General features: G+C 32.6%; 1 protein-coding gene across 3 annotated transcripts in view; it reads right to left on the minus strand.

The window, feature by feature from the left end:
• Positions 1-18,210, minus strand: part of LOC113112354 (signal-induced proliferation-associated 1-like protein 2) — a 107,595-nt gene that overhangs the window by 35,495 nt on the left and 53,890 nt on the right. For all 3 annotated transcript variants that reach the window (XM_026277824.1, XM_026277822.1, XM_026277823.1), the window contains exons 5-9: positions 17,345-17,519; positions 15,972-16,075; positions 13,670-13,827; positions 11,678-12,254; positions 2,796-3,070 (exon numbers count right to left, since the gene is read on the minus strand). In XM_026277824.1, coding sequence (XP_026133609.1) covers positions 2,796-3,070; positions 11,678-12,254; positions 13,670-13,827; positions 15,972-16,075; positions 17,345-17,519 — 1,289 coding nt within the window. The remainder of the gene's footprint in view (positions 1-2,795; positions 3,071-11,677; positions 12,255-13,669; positions 13,828-15,971; positions 16,076-17,344; positions 17,520-18,210) is intronic.

Below are 18,210 nucleotides of genomic sequence, written 5' to 3' on the forward strand. Positions count from 1 at the left end.
CATATTTTAGCAAGAAACAACGGTTTGAAGTTAAAAAAGCCGTAATGATGGATCTGTTTCTTTCAATAATGCTGTTTTGTCTTCACAAGACATTAACTGATGGACTGGAGTGCTGTGGATTATTGAGATGTTTTTATCAGCTCTCATTCTGACGGCACCCATTCACTGCAGAGCATCCACTGCTGAACAAGTGATGCAATGCTACATTTCTCCAAATTTGATGAAGAAACGATCTCATTTACATCAAATAATTATTCATTTCTGGGTGAACTACTCCATTAAAAAATATTAAATCACTCCGCACTTTTACTCTCCTGATATTTCTGATGCACAGAATCTGTTGCCAGGATTATCATTTCTAATGTCGGCGTCCCACATTGCTTTCAGCAGACCATGCAGATAAACAACAACAAGTCATCACCTAGCAACCACTCGGAACCACACGTCAACATTCTAAAAACACTCAGAACCTTAGCAACACCCTGACAACCACCTGACAGCACTGACACACAGTAGCAGCGACTCTTACTCACTCACACAGTTATCCATTATGAGTCAATCGAGAGTTACTCACAGATCATTCTTAATTGGTTTAAATGAGAACTACTTGATGGTGAGTCATCATAACACTGAGATGCTCTGCTCTGAAACATGCTTCTGATGCGTGCTGTATGATGACAGATGATCTCGTACTGTATGATCACAGATCACTGTAAGAGGATTTGCTGACCTGTTGCATTGACAGAGCGATGTTTGGATACGATCAGCATGTGTTCACATCTGATATGAATATACAGTACTACAGGCACAGATACAGGGACAACAGAACAAACCTCTAGATTTACGCATGTTTGTGAGCGTTCAGAACGGGGTTCAAACTGTTTAATTAACCTAATTAGACTCAGTTAAATAACTAACAGAAAGAGCAAATGAATAAACCATTCTGTTTTTGATTTTTTTTATGTGTGAAAATTACAAATAAAAATATAAAATAATAAAATAATATGATAATTTCTTTAGGAAATCTGTTCAAATATCACACTAAGTGCAATAGTAAGATTCTAATCCCGAAGAAAGAAATAGCACATTTAAATATGTTTCTTTATAAATAATAACAATAATAATGATAATAATAATAATAATAATAATAATAATAATAATAATAATAATAATAATAATAATAATAATAAATGTACATAAATAATAATAATAATGATAATGTATAAAAATAAATTAAGTATTATTATTCAGAATATATTTAATAATTAAATATATAAATATATTGCAGAAATCATACTTATAACATGATAGATAGATGAAAAATTATACTTATATACAATACAGATTATTATTATTACAATAACTGCAATCTTAGTAATTTATTCTAATAATATAAAAGTAAATGTAATTAAATATATCATTAAAATTAAATATTATTATTATTTAATACAATTGTATTATTAATAAAAACATGTATGATACATAATTTATTTTATAATTTATTCAATAAATACAATCTAACCTACATTTTATTGTAAATGTATAAAAAGAGAAAACGTTTAGGAAAGAACATTCATTTCTCAATGGTTTAAAGCTTGAAACACTCTGATGGCTGATGGGAAGTGACTGATCAGGTGGATCTGTCCTGGTTTAACTGGAGGGACGAGCAGAGTGCAGTGTAGTTTTAACAGCTAATAAGAGTGAGATCTCAAAACTCAGACTTCATATCCCATCCAACACAATAAATCATGTGAGTACGACTGAAAAACAGCAGAAAACCTGCTATTAACTTCCATCGTGGGTGATTTATTAAGCTTAAGTGGTCACTTTCATACAGAACTATGAGTTAAAAGTGAATATTTAACATCTGCGGTCATGGCTAATAGAATAGAATAGAATAGAATAGAACAGAATAGAATAGAATAGAATAGAATAGAATAGAAAAGAGAACATGTAATTGTAACGCAGTTCTTTTGTGGGAAGAAAGAGGCAGGAACATATATTGAATAAAGCCCTAACTTTAAGTATTACATTTTAATAATAATAATAATAATAATAATAATAATAATAATAATAACAAATAAATAAATAAATACAATAAATACAATAAATACAATAAATACAATAAATACAATAATGAAAAATATATAATATAATATAATATAATATAATATAATATAATATAATATAATATAATATAATATAATATAATATAATATAATATAATATAATATAATATAATATAATATAATATAATATATCCGAGCAGCCATGTCCTTCTTCAAGAATAGGTTAAAATCATCTCTTCCATCTTTAATTGAACCTCTAACTCTAGAACTCTCTATTCTAATTATAAAAAAAATAAATAAAAAAAAACCTTGTCCCTTTTAGACTTGCACTCTATTCATTAGCTGCTTGTTTTTCTAAAGAAAAAAAAACACTAGCTTTCTAAACTTTTTGCATTCTATCAGTTTTCTTTTCATTTATTATCACAATTAACAAAAGCAAAGAGAACTCGCACTAGCTTGCTCTATTCTTTTTCTATTCTATCTGTTTCCTTTCTATTTATGACATTATAAAAAAACACTTGTTATGTGTTCTGGATTTAAGCGGAGACTTGTTATAGTATAGCATTGCTCTTTTGTTGATTATAATCGCTTCCATTTCTCATTTGTAAGTCGCTTTGGATAAAAGCTTCTGCTAAATGACTAAAATGTACATGTAATATTTTACAGATCTAGCTTTAAAGGAAAACAACAAGTGGTATGGATGTTAATAGATCAGATCACTGATACCTTCTGGGAGCTCCGTCCTGATACGGCTGGATAATGACCACCTTGACGGAGATGGAGGTGCGCAGCAGGTCGATCATCTGCTCGTGGGTCAGCGTGGCCACCGCCACCTTACAGATCTCCACCAGACGACTGCCCTGACGCAAACCGGCCTTCCAGGCGTATCCGAACGGCTCCACGTCGGCCACGATGCCCTCGAAGTTGACGTGGAAGCCCAGCTGACCGAGACTGTTCCTGCGCAAGGTCATTTCTGTGGTCTCACAGCCGCGCGTGACCATCTGGAGCAAGACGGAGAGAGAAATCAGCCTCAGTCTAGCATCACATGACTTCAGAAAAGCATAACTATTTCCATTGCATTTTTTGAGCTTGAAGGATGGACATGAAACAGCACGGATATTCTTCACACCTGGGTTTGGAAACTTGACGATAGGTAAATAATGGCAGAATTATTTCCAGGTGAACTGTTGCTTTAAGTAGCTCCCATGTGACAGTAACAGGAAGATGAGCCAAAAAAAACCAACATCCCACCATTAACATGTAAATCCAAGCGGGACGGATGCGTGACTGAACGTCCTCTCGATCTAAAGAACCCTTCATATGAGAATAAAGACAATGGCACTCCAGGGAAGTTTTTTAGAAAGGAAAAAGCTGATCTGACAGATGCAACCAATCAGAGGAGAGAAAGAAACATCACAGCATTGATTCTTCTGTCCGATGGCAAAAGCAGAAAATATTTACCATAAAAGATTAAGAAAGCAATGCTTAATACTTTTGCATTAGATCAAATTAATATAATATAATATAATATAATATAATATAATATAATATAATATAATATAATATAATATAATATAATATAATATAAAATAATATAATATAATATAATATAATATAATATAATATAATATAATATATACATATTATACATATTATTTCAATTTAAGTAAAAAAAATTTATTAAAGTGTAACATTTAAAATTAAATATTAATAAGATAATGTGACAATATAAAACAATATTAATAAAATGCAATATAATACTTCAATTAATACTGATATTATTTTGCATTAGATCTAATTAAAATAAAACAGAATTATTAAACAAACCCCTTTCCTTAATATATATAATTAATATTTTTAACATGGTTTGTTTCAAATTAAAATAATATATAATATTAATATTATTATAAATAATTAAATCATTACAAATTGTGAAACTAAATTACAATGTATAATACATTTTATTATAAAATTTGTAAAGATTTCTAAAAATATTCTTTATTATAATTCTATAATTAAATATTTACAAATCATTAACAAACCTCTAACCCTAAGCATAGTAAAATGTCCAAAAGATGAATTGATTAAAATAAATCAATTTATAATATAACAAAGAGTTGTTAAACAAACTCCTATCCCTAAGTATTACATTTCCAAAATCAAACAATAAAAAAATGCAATATAATATAAAGTTGTTAAACAATCCCCTAATAAAGTATTAAATAAAACAAAACTTAAATACGTAACCATAAGAATTACACTTTTTAAAATAAATATAAAATTGTAAAAAATATATATATAAATAAAGTATCAAAATATCAAAAATGAAAAGGATGAATAAATGGTGCCAGCAATAGCATTTTCATGTGTTCGATTCCCAGCAATGCAAGTCGCTTTGGATAAAAGCATTTGCCAAATGCATAAATGCAAATCTAAGCTCTCTGTCTACACAACATGCACCAGTGAATCACTGACTGTAACACCAGGAACGTGTAGTAAATAGTTTTGATTTCACACTGACTTTTTAAAGCAAACCTTGTGTTTCCATCAACACACATCATTAGACCGAACAATGAGACGCTGAAGCACTGCTGGTCAGTACAATGAATCATTTGACAAAGAACAACAAACACACTCCTAGACAGCAGCTAGAAGCAAAGAAAGCGTCAAGTGAGCGATCTGCAGTAATCCTCAGAGCGAGGCTAAACTCTGTGACTTCCCACACGTCTGGGTCTGCGCTGAACGTCTTTAAAGAGAGCAATCTGTTGTGCTGTCTGCTGGAAACACACCATTTTTAATGACTAATTGGAGCTACATTTTTGTCCTTAAAAGTCACAATCCTTAAATTTGACCAAAATTGACATTTTCTACTTGTTTTGCCTGTAGCTCAAAATTAGGCAGTTGGGGGCTCGTACGGGATAAGGGGGGAGCTTTGTGAAAATTCACAGCCAATTCTCGATAGCATGAATCTGAACCATTGAAATGTGTTTTTTTTTTTGTCTGATTCCTGCAAACCATGCATCATGACAATGCTATTGTCTAATGCTATTTAATGCATTCCGACTCATTTACACTGGTACGGCCTCATACACTCATCGGCCTCATTCAGGACGGTGACGAGTCTGCTTACAGACAGGAGGTAAAAGAGCTGGCTGTCTGGTGCAGTCTCAACAACCTGGAGCTTAACACCCTCAAAACAGTGGAGATGATCGTGGACTTCAGGAGAAACCCCCCTGCACTCCCCCCACTCACCATCATGAACAGCCCTGTGACTGCAGTGGAGTCATTCAGGTTCCTGGGCACCACCATCTCTCAGGACCTGAAGTGGGACATTCACATTGACTCCATTGTGAAAAAGGCCCAGCAGAGGTTGTACTTTCTCCGCCAGCTGAGGAAGTTTAACCTGCCACAGGAGCTGCTGAAACAGTTCTACTCCACCATCATTGAATCCATCCTCTGCACTTCAGTAACTGTCTGGTTCAGCTCAGCTTCTAAATCTGACCTCAGAAGACTACAGAGGGTAGTCCGGACTGCTGAGCGAATCATCGGTACAACCCTCCCAACTATTCAAGAACTGTACTTATCCAGAGTGAGAAAAAGGGCTGTCAAAATCACTCTGGACCCCTCACATCCAGCACACTCCCTCTTTGAACTGTTGCCATCTGGTCGACGCTACAGAGCACTGAGCACTAGAACGACCAGACACAGGACCAGTTTCTTCCCTCAGGCAATCCATCTTATGAACAGCTTATAATAACGGCGGACACACTACACTTTATATTTATATACACACACACTTTATTTATCTAACACACATACTTAGTATACACTTAAATTTTGCACACAATATATATGTACATACATAACTTCATTTTGTAATATACTTGCCTACAATTGTCATTTGTATATTGTCATTCACTGTCTACATATTTGTATTTTTTATTCTTTTATTATGTGTTTTATGTTCTGTCGCTGTCATTCTGTTGTACTGCGGAGCTTCTGTCACGAAAACAAATTCCTCGTATGTGTACATACCTGGCAATAAAGCTCATTCTGATTCTGATTCTGATTCTGGTAAAGGTAGTTGGGTTCTCATGCTAAACACAACCAAAGTCTCAAAACTACTGTATATGTTTCAAAAAAGAAAGTCAGTGACAGTGCTGCACAGGACATTTCTCACCTGAGAATCAGAGCCAGATTTCAGAGGGGTAAAAATGACTTTAGAAAGACGGCAGCATCAATATACTTTTTGTACATAGAGATTGATTGGTCTATCATTAAAATCTGTTGACTTGAGCAATCTTTGTTGCATTATATGACAGGGGCCATTAAAAAAATGGGAAATAACACTTTACATGTTTTTTTCTCCAACGTTTGCATGCTGTAACACAATATTTTTTAAATATATCTAAATGCACTTTTAGATTTTGGATCTTAACAAACTTTCCTTTCGGCATCTTAATTTTTAAAACTCTATATGTTTCCATTCCAGCAACATTGGGATCTTAAAATGGCTCCAGGAGTAAAAAGTTGAGTGAGTAATTCACAGTCATCACTTTGCATTCAGTTGGTTCTTTTTTTTTTTCTTTTAAAGAGGAAGGTCTGAAGAACAAATAATGTATTTTTCCAAAGTTTGCATGAGTGCAACTCAAGAAGCATTAAAGATATCTAAATATGATTTTAGATTTGGGTTCTTAAATAACTTTTCTTTCGGAATCACATTTTCAAGGCATTGAAACTCGAATTGTAGCTTGTGATGAAAACTCTGACTCAAGGTCCGTTCACACAGCGAACTCTTTAACATGCAAGAGAAACCGGTTTCAGTTTAATAATGGAGGACCGCCCTGAATCTGCCAAATCTACATGTGCAGACGGTCAAACGGACGGTAGAGGCCCAGATGGACCGTTACGGCAGACCTGTGCCTTCTGACAGCTTCTGGGACGAACCACTGCATCTAGGAGGTTTTTTTGCCATGCAAAGTGGTTTGGACGCAAAGAATTCTTCAAAATGATCCAGTGAAAAAGTAAATCAAACCGGTTTGGAACGACATGAGGATGACTAACATTTTTTAAATCAATGGCTCAAAAAGGCTGCATTTATTCAATTTAAAATTCAGAAAAAGTAATATTCTGAAACACTATTACAATTTAAAATAAATGTTTTTATGGGAATACGTTATAAAGTGACATTTATTCCTGAATTTTCAGCATCATTCCTCCAGTCTTCAGAGTCACATGATCTTCAGAAATCATTCTGATATGCTGATTTGCTGCTCAAGAAACATTTCTGATTATCAACGTTGAAATCTGAATCTTGAATCTTTTTCGGAACTCTTTGATAAATAGAAATTTTAAAAGAACAGCATTTATTTGAAAATTGCGCTGTCAAACGATTAGCCATGATAAAATAAAAGCATTTGTTTACATAATATATATGTGTGTGTACTGTGTATATTTATTATGTATATATAAATACACACTTGCATGTATACATTTAAGAATTTTTTTTTATAAATAAAATATTAATATTTATATAATATAAATTATATATATATATATATATATATATATATATATATATATATATATATATATATATATATACACACATACACACACAAAATTATATAAACAAATAAGCATTATTATTATTATTATTATTATTACTACTACTTTAGTCACTTTCTAATAAATTAATGCATCAATGCTGGATTAAAAAATATAAAAATATATAAAAAATAATAATTATATATATTACAGACCCCAAACTTTTGGAATGGTCATATACTACTATTATAATATTACTAGTGCATCAGTTATATTGCAATGATATTTTACAAAATTGCTGCTTTACTGTATTTTTGGTCAAATGAATGCAGCCTTGGTGAACGTAAGGGACTTCTTTCAAAAACTCTGAAAAGTAAGCCAAACGTTTTACTGCTAAAATATTTTTCTCCATTTTGGAAATAATTATATATATTGCACTGTAGACACACTTGTCTTTGAGCACATTTCTACAGACACGGCAATGCAAAGAAATCAGCTCAAAGTCTAGTGTAACTGCAGAGCAAGTGCAAGCAAACAATACTGAAATCACTTCCAGCACCTTTCACTGTTAACTGGCAGCACTTGTAAAGCAGACAGTGGAAGTCAAATAAGAGGGCATGATTAGCATAAGCAGCGAACGCTCCTATCCCGTCCTTGATATTCATTGGCTCATTCCGTATGCAAATGTATCCCGTCCTCCAGGAGCAGCGCTGGATGCTCTGCAGGTACAGGATGTCAGCTCAGATCTTTCTCTCTCACACACACACACATACACACACACACACACACACACCCTCATCCACGCTGACCTGCATTGCTGTGACTTTGAAGGTTTCAGAGACACTTCATTTAATGAGCCTGACCACAATGTCCACAACACAACACAAGCACGGATTAAACACCCAACAAATGACACAAATTCCAGAACTGACGATGTCAATGGTAAGTCAAATATTTATTACCGTTTTTATTATTTATTATTAATAATCACTTAAGCTTAGAAGTCGGGGTTAGGCAAAATTATGAATGAATAAAAGATACATAAACCTCCAAACCATACATCAATAAAAAGCTTATTTCGAAAAATGTATACTTAAGACTCCAGGGGTCACATATTTACATTTACGCATTTAGCTGACGCTTTTATCCAGTGCCTTCAGGCTAAAATTTTTTACCTAACATGCTCCCTGGGAATCGAACCCACAACCTTGCGCTGCTTACGAAATGCTGTACCAATTGAGCTACAGGAACACATATGAACACAATCCCTCTGGGTCACTAATCAGGGATGTCTAACCTCCATCAGATCCACTAAGCGCTTAGACAGGTGACACGGGTTTGTTTCATAATGACTCGCGGATGAGAAACATCTGTTCTGGGAGCGTCTCGTCTGATGGCAGTCACGGTCCTCGGTACACAAAGTACCGTTAGGAAATTAGGCCAAAAACAGGAGCGCCGCTAATCCCACTCGCACCCAGCGTACCACAGTAATCCCTGGAGATCCCCACATCACCAAAGCATCCAGGAAACCCAGCTGAGCTCATCAGCCACACCATGTTATAGCTTCCTCTGTCTTTCTATGCCCTCGCTGTCGATGAACAAGAAAACCTCATAGTGAACCAAAAGCTCTGTTCCCAAACACAGTGAGCAGTTTACTTAGTCAGCACTTAAAGGCATCATAGGAACACTATCGAAATTCTTACAAATAGTGCAAGTTTGAGATTTTTAATGTATTTTTCTAGACTCATAAATATTTATATATATATTAATAAATATATACTAAATAAATTATTAGTGAATATTTATCTAATAAATATAAATACAAAATTATAATATAAATATTAATCTATTTAGTGCATGTTTTATGATGTATTGTACTAGAATAGTCAGACAATACTACTAATAATTAATATAATACATTAAATAAATAACAAATAATTCTGCTTTTATGAATTACTAAAGACACACACACACACATATACATACATATAAATATCAATAAATAATTTACATGAATAAATAATTTAGTTAAATAAAAAACAAATATTATTCAAATACAAGTAATATGTTAAAGGGATACTCCACCCCATTATGAAAATTTTGTCATTAATCTTGAGAAATGGGAAATGGCATCGAAGAAGCTGCTACAGCCTCCGAAAGCCAAAAACGGAGCGAACCGAGTGATTTTAACTCTCTTGGGCATTTACAAGAGCCAACACAGCTCAGGAGCACCGCCAGGAGTAACATACAACCCTCAAACATTCTGGCCATCGATACGACTCCATTCCTCTGAGAAATCTTGTAAGGAGATTATGAAGATTCCTGAAGGCACAGATTTCATCGGGCAGCGCTCTTCACAGGTATGTACATATGTACTTTAAGACAACTAAAACGTTTAATTACAGTCCCTTTAATTTATGATAGAAAACTAAGCCTGAATATCCCCAAAGAAAAGTCATTTAAGGAATAATTAGACTACCCAAGATAACATGAACACAACTGGAAGCCAACTTTCTTCTCCAGCTTAGAGAGGAAAATAATCCGTATGTTTTGATTGAGCCCGATTGGATTTCGATTTAGAAAAAACACTGAATTGAGTAGATAGACATCTGAATGAAAGGATCCTGAAGACATATCAACAAGATGAATAGCAATAGGACATCATGGGAGTTTTGGTTGATAGTTTAGGTCATTAAATGTAAAAATAAAATAAAATAAAAAAATAAATGAACTAAAATTAAACTAGCTGTGAAGACATTTATGTAACATTGTATTTTAAATAAATGCTGTTCATTTAAACATTCATATGGATGTGGAACAAAATAAAAGTAAGTGATAATTTTATTTTATTTTATTTTTGGATAAATTATTTTGTTCAACACATTAGCTCTGACCATTAAATCATCTTAAAGTGTTATAAAAATCAAATTAGATTAAGCTTTATTCTGTGCAAACTATCACTTTAATGTAATATTATTGTTATTTTGATGTATTTGTATTTGAAATTCATTAATAAAAGATTCTATCATTAGCTAGTAGGGCTGTCACTTTTGAACGCATCGAAAACATCGAACACATTGAAAATCTAATTCGAATGGATATCGAATATCATGCAATGTATTCGAATATATTCTAATAACTACGTATATATGAATACGAATATCTTGGCTGAGCTTTCAACGTTGTTACGGGAAAGGATTAAGCTGATTGGTTAGTTCTTGTCACATGACCTGCGCTTGCAGCTCTCTGAAAAGTTGAGGTTTTAACTCGATGCGGTGCAGACGCGCCTGGAAAAACTGAGCATTATCCTACATTGGAAATAACGAAAAATGGCATTTTAAAAACCGGATATTTTATTTATGGTTGGATTATGGATATTTCACGTCATGTTCGAATGCATATTCGAATATCGAATAAAAAGTGACAGCCCTATTAGCTAGCACACTGGATATCTGTGTTATCGCAAAAAATCAAGTTGTAATTCTAACTGAAAGCAAAACTGTTTTTCCATGTTTAATACTGTAAAGCTGCTTGCTTTAAATCTATAAATTGTATAAAGCTATGAAGGTATTTTTGATTAAAAATACCTTCATATAAAGCGCTATATAAATAAATGTGACTGGAGGGCCAGATCATGCGCAAACATATCCACATCGCTGTTATCAGATGCTTTCTTAACTGCTGCTTTCTCACCACTGTCATTTTTGTGTGTGTGTGTGTTTATTTCCTTATTGAGAGGAAAGTGTGCTGTGCATATTTACATATTCATCTAAACGCCACACTCAGCAGCATCAGGTTCGACTGCAGTGACACTACAACTCTCATAAGCGCCACGTGTGTCGTCTTTTATTGCATTTGCATACAGGAGAGCTGAATTACAGTCTACAGCGCCTCACTGGTCAAAACGTGTTACTGCATTCCCTGACATTGAGTCATATGAAATGATTATCTGACAACAAAAATAACAAAACGCATGGATTTTGTTCACAGAATTTCGCAAAGCAGTATTAAATGTGACCAAACCGCAGAAATTGTAAAAAAAAAAACAGGAATGTTCTTACCTCGAGTCTTTGCATGATCTCTCGAATGTCCTCTCCACAGTTGTCGTGCGCGGAAAGCATCACGCACTCGCCACGTTCGTAGAAGATCTTGATGCTCATGACGCCAGACGACCAGCCGATGACGTCCCGACAGGAGCAGTTAAAAATCACATTCTTGGACTCCTCCTCGATCAGCACGATGAACTCGTTGGAAATCCCCAGCAGGCACTCCACGTCCACCGACTGACCGAAATCCCGTGCCACCATGCTCCACGTGATGGCGCCCACACTGTGGAGATGTGCATCCCTCCGTGGCTTCACTCGTTCTTTCTTCTTGGCTCCTAGCGTGATGAAGCTGAATTTGACCGCAGAGTCCACCGTTGTCGTGCTCACGCAGTTCTCCGCGAGGTCCTTCAAGTACTCCTGTCGCGTGCGGGTCGCCATGGCACGAAACTTCTCCGATTTGTGCGCCGCGTTTTCTCCGTTGATCACCTTGGCCAGCAGAAAGTCCCTGAAGACGGCTGACTTGGGAAAGGTCACACCTTTAGGAATGGGAGGGCCGAATGGCGGCACGTCTTTCGATCTGGATACCGCGACACTGCAAAGGCCAAAACGAGGGATTGAATGACCGGTTTAACTAATGCAAAACAGTATGAGATGCACTTCACAGATCTGAAAACATTTAAAAGAAATATTCTAATATTCTAATTCAGTGATTTTTTTTAAGAAAGTTCATGCAAAAATAAAGCATTTTTATATTATTTTTACATTGTAATTTTATATGCTTTTATCATTTTTATTATTTATATTTATGAGGTAATTTATTTTAAAAGCTAATTTGTTTTTGCTTCAGTTTTAGTCAATTTAGCAAACATTTATATTTTTTTTATAAGATTCTATTTTTTTTCTAAACTTTTTTTTTCACTTGTAGTTTTTCCATTTAATATTAAATGGAATATACATTTTTTATATTTAATTTTATTTAAGCTTTTCTAATTTTGTTGAGCTTTTGTAAGTTTTATTAGTTTATTTAAAATAAAAAAATATTTTTTTATGAAATTGCTTTAATGTATTTTCATTAGAATTTTACCTTTTATCTTCTAATTTAATTTGTTAATATTATATTTTAGTATATTATTTTAGAATAAAATATATAATTATACTTCTGTATTATAAATGTAAATTATTGTATTACTATATTCTAGTGTTAATATTCACCTTTTAAATTTCTTACCATTTTTATTTTAACGTAGCAGAGTAGTTTTAAAAAGCAGTTCCCTGCATGTATGCGACTAATAAATTTATTAATTTGATTTGATTAATTTTCAGTATTTCAGTTTAAACTTATTTCAGTTTACAAGACAGCATTGCATTTTTTTCATCATTTATTTATTTTATACACATTTTTTTTTATTCCGTTTCATTTTTCATCTTATTTCAATAACCAAAAATACATTTTGATTGTTTTATTTAACAATAACAACATGAGATAAGGAGAGAAGAAGAGAAGATTATCATTCAATGCTGACTTAAAATTAGCTTTGTTCCTCACATAAATCTACAGTATGACTTCACAAGGCTATTGGACTATTTTTTATGGTAATTCTTATATGGTAAATGGAGTTTTTGTCCATTTTGGGGCTTTTCAGCCACTGGTTTCTATACATGAAACAGCTGCAAAAAACAGATTTCTCCATTTGAGTTCCACAGATAACAGAAAGGGATTTGGAAAGACATAATTATTACATAACTTAGTCTTTAATTGCAATAATTAAACGTCTCAAACAGCCTGTGGCACTGCTTTTAAACAGAAGATCAAAAACTACAGGCAATTAAAAATTACAGGGAAGCTAAGCATTGACACATGATTGATTTTAATGTTCTCCAGCATTTAATGCAGGTCCTTAAGCTTCATTAATATTTTTCAGTTCACAGTAACAGACATCAGAGGTATAACAGCTATCATAGCGATAATATTTTACGGTGTAAATCAAAGGCGTCTGGTTCACTTGCCTGTAGCAGACGTTCTCAGTGCACGGATTGTGAACTTTAACGATGACGAACACATGCTGGAAATGAGAGCGGATGTTTTTGGGTGTGAAGGGCAAGGCACCAGGCTCCTGAAACACGATGGTGACGATGTCATTTCCTATGTGCCTCTTTCTGAGCAACTGGTGAGACGAGAAAGAACAGAAGTGAATGGATTCGGCACAGATCAAACAGTATCTTTCGCTTCATAAGCAAGAACAGGAACAGGAAGTGAGGGATGTTTTCCCTGAAAAAAGGTGAAATTACAATCCAGATCATTCGGCTAATATATACTAAATGAAACCCTGATTACCGAAAAATAACTGAAAATTAGATTTTCAATTCTATTTTATAACCAGGGCCCAAACTTAACACTTGCAGAGTGGAACATAATTGCTAAAAATTGTGAAAAATTAATTAACAACAACTATAATAATAATAATGATAATAATAATAATAATATTTTTATGTATTCTTAATATTTTTATATATATTTTATGTAATATTTTATGCAGAGTGCGGTGCATAAAATGAATTTTATGTTAAAAATAAATAAACAAAGACTACATTAATACATATATATATATATATATATATATATATATATATATATATTATTAATTCTAGGTTCTTTAAAAGGTTTTTATTAACTACTACTACTAATAATAATAGCTAAAATTCTAAAAATAAATTACAATTATTATGATTATTATTATTATTATTAATTATAATAACAACAAAAATAATTTTATGTTCCTAAAAAGTGCAAAATTAACAATTGCCAAGTGCAAAATGAAGGTAAAATAAATAAATAAAAAGCTGTAACACTAATACTAACACTACTTCTACTACTAATAATGATAATAACTTTTTGTTGCTAAAAATATGTTCGTCCCCTAAATAAAACCCTCTCTCCTCCAAAAAATTTTTTTTTGCAAAATGCAAAAAGAAACAGATGAAAAATATAAGAGTTATTATTAATAAATAATCGGATTCAATGTGCCATCTGGAATCATTTTGGTGCAAAAAAATGGAACAAAAGACGCCTGCAGACGCTGTGAAAGACTACTTAAAATCTCTTAAGCTCATCCATAAGTACAATATCTGAATCTGGAGAGTTTTTTCAGCACATTTCTCTGCGATATTTGATAATGCAACGGAGTGAGGAACTCTTAATATTCCATTAACCCCGAGTCTGCCTTTCTGTGAGTGGCCAAGGGTTACAAACAGGATTATGGGTGAGAAGATGAGAGACTGAACTGTGCCCGAGTCTTCTGGAAGCTTACGGACAGGGATTTATTCACTAATCCTGCGGAATCAAATAGAATTGAAGTTGGAGAAGAAAAAGACAGAAAGTCCTCTAATCCTGCCAATCGACTGTCAAGAGACGTAAGTGACAGCGATACGGCTCCAGTCAAGAAACACACAGCTGAAGTCAATGCTTCTGATAGACTATAAACATATTATGCTATTTAAAACATATCAAATTTATTTAAATGGCAATACTTTTTGATGCAGTTAATGCATTTACCAAAGCAGACTTATTTACCAGTTTTAAATCAAATGCCTCAAATACTTTGAGTGTCAAAATACCATTGAATTAAATTTTTTTGTTTTCTTCCTTAAAAAGAAGTAAATGCTTGAAATTGCACATGCATACAATTTAGAAAAAGAAAAGAGAACCTAAATGCTAACATAGAGTTCAGAATGAAAATATATGCTGGAAATAATTATAAAATGTTCAAACCTTAAGGTATATAAAAAAGTCAAAAACATATGATCCAAAAAAGGAAGAAAAAATAAAATAAAATAAAATAAAACAAAAAACCTGAGGGGAAAATAATCTAACATACTGTTAAAAAATGGATGAGATAATAATTATAAATACTTCCATATTCATATTTACTTTCACATACTTAGATTCATAAATATATATTTTAATTTCTGAATATATAAAAAGAAATATATATTAATAGCAAAATAAATAAATAAATACATGCATTAATAAAAAAAAAATAAAATAAATTAAATAAAATAAAATAAAATACAAAATACAAAATATCGGGGGTTGAAACAGTTCAAAAAAGGGAGAAAAAATATTTTTGAATATATAATATATATTATATATATATAATTTATAATTATGTATGTAGCATCTGATAACGAGTACATATGATGGTTAATACCATGTACAGTCATTATTACACAACAAATCCCATCAGGCTGCTCAGAGCCAATCACAGCAGAGCTGATTAGCATAAGGAGTGTAAGTGTAGATGAGACGCACCTGCTGTCTGTTGTTGGGAGTGTAGGGCAGGAGCGTGGACACGTGGAACATCAGCTCATAGTCTTTATATGTGGTGTAGAGCGAGTGAGAGCCGGTGGAGTCCGCTGGAACAACACCGCAGAGACAGTCAACACACCACAAACATCCTGTGCTACAGAAACAGCTTTTCTGGATCGTTCTCTGCTGCTCCAGTGAGTATTTACTCGCCGTCACAGTTTCAGTATCTAGTATTTGTAGTGTTTAGTGTCATTTTAGGATTATTGGGATCAGTGTCAGTGTCACATGATCCTTCAGAAATCATTCTAATATGCAGATATATTATATAAAACTGCTGGAAACTGATGCTTCATATTTTTTAGAAACCTGTGATTCTTTTTTTCAGGATACTTTAATGATCAAAAAGAAAAAAATAGAAGAGCATTTATTTAAAACAGACACACTACAGTTCTAAAGGTTAGGGTCAGTAAATTTGTACTATTTCATTGATAACTCTAATAATAAATCATCATATTAGAATGATTTCTGAAGGATCATGCAACACTGAAGGCTGATGGAAATTCAGCTTTGCATCACAGAAATAAATTCTATTTTCAAGGATATTAAAATAGAAACCATTATTTTATATTGTAATAACATTTTGCAAGATTACAGTTTTTTTCTGTATTTTTAATCAAATAACTGTAGCATTGATGAGCAGAAGAGACTTCTCTAAAAAAACATTACGAGTCTTAATGATCCCAAATCAGTAGTGTGTGTGTGTGTGTGTGTGTGTGTGTGTGTGTGTGTATGTATGTATATGTATATATATATATATATATATATATATATATATATATACTGAAAGTTGAATAATTAATATTTCCAAGTACTGTATGATTTATTAGGATCAGACAATATTTGGCCGAGATACAACTATTTAAAAATTTGGAATCTGACGGTGCAAAAAAAGTAAATATTTGGAAAATCATCTTTAAAGTTGTTCTAATGAATTCTTAGCAATGCATATTACAAATCAAAAAAATAAGTTTTGATATATTTATGGTAGGAAATCTACAAAATTTCTTCATGGAACATGATCTTTACTTAATATCCTAATGATTTTTGCCATAAAAGAAAAATGTAGAATTTTGACCCACACAAATTTTTTTTTAATTATTGCAACAAATATACTGGTTTTGTGCTCCAGGGTCACACACTCACACACACACACACACACACACACACACCCTTAGACCTTGATTAGTAGGTATATATATATATATTCTTTGTAAATGTGTAAAAGTGCTATTTCTTCCAGCAACAGAGAGAGTGTGCCGTGTCTGAGGCTGATACGCTCTGTGCTGTATGTGGATGGTGTTAGCATTAGCACATACTCTTGTTGTCCAGCTGAGCTCTGTACTTGGTGAAGCCCTTCAGCCGGACTCTCTGACCGAGCAGATCCAGGAACTCGTCCAGCGCCGGCCCGGCGTTCTCGTTATTGTACATCTCCTCCTCTGTGCTCTGACCCGCTTTACAGTACAGGACGCCCACTTTGTGCTGAAAACTCAGCTGCAACACAATCACACACAGAGTACATTTCATTACTGTCATACACTGTCTCCAGATCAGTGCTACAGAGGCTCCTTCCTTCTTTAAACAGGGATTGTGGGTTATTCAAATAGTTTAAATCAATTAAACCGAATAATGTGTGTATGTGTGTGTGTGTGTGTGTGTGTGTGTGTTTTCTCCTTTGGAAAAATACATTTTCTTGTTTAGTTTGAGGCAGTGTATTTTAGTTATTTAATTATTTATGCACTTTTATAATATTTTTAATGAACTTTTATTTTCATATTCCAGTTTTGATTTTCATTTTAGATTAAACCATTAAATTGTATTCTGTATTTTATATATTTCTAAATTCTAATTGAGAACTTTTAAATTATTATTTTTTTATTTTATATATATATATATATATATATATATATATATATATATATATATATATATATATATATATATATATATATATATATATTTTTTTTTTTTTTTTTTTACAAATTATGTATATATATAAAAAATTTAATTAAAGATTTCCAATTTTTTCCAGTTAAATCTAATTTCAGTTGGTTGCAAAAGCAACTAAATATTCGTTTCATATTTATATGGTATTTCAATAAACTAAAAATAAAAAATAATACAATTGCGATAATAACACCATTTAAGCAAATAAATGAGAAATATTCTGCATGCTTTTCTCTTA

The sequence above is a fragment of the Carassius auratus genome, chromosome 13, assembly GCF_003368295.1.
Source record: "Carassius auratus strain Wakin chromosome 13, ASM336829v1, whole genome shotgun sequence".
NCBI classification, from domain to species: Eukaryota; Metazoa; Chordata; class Actinopteri; order Cypriniformes; family Cyprinidae; genus Carassius; species Carassius auratus.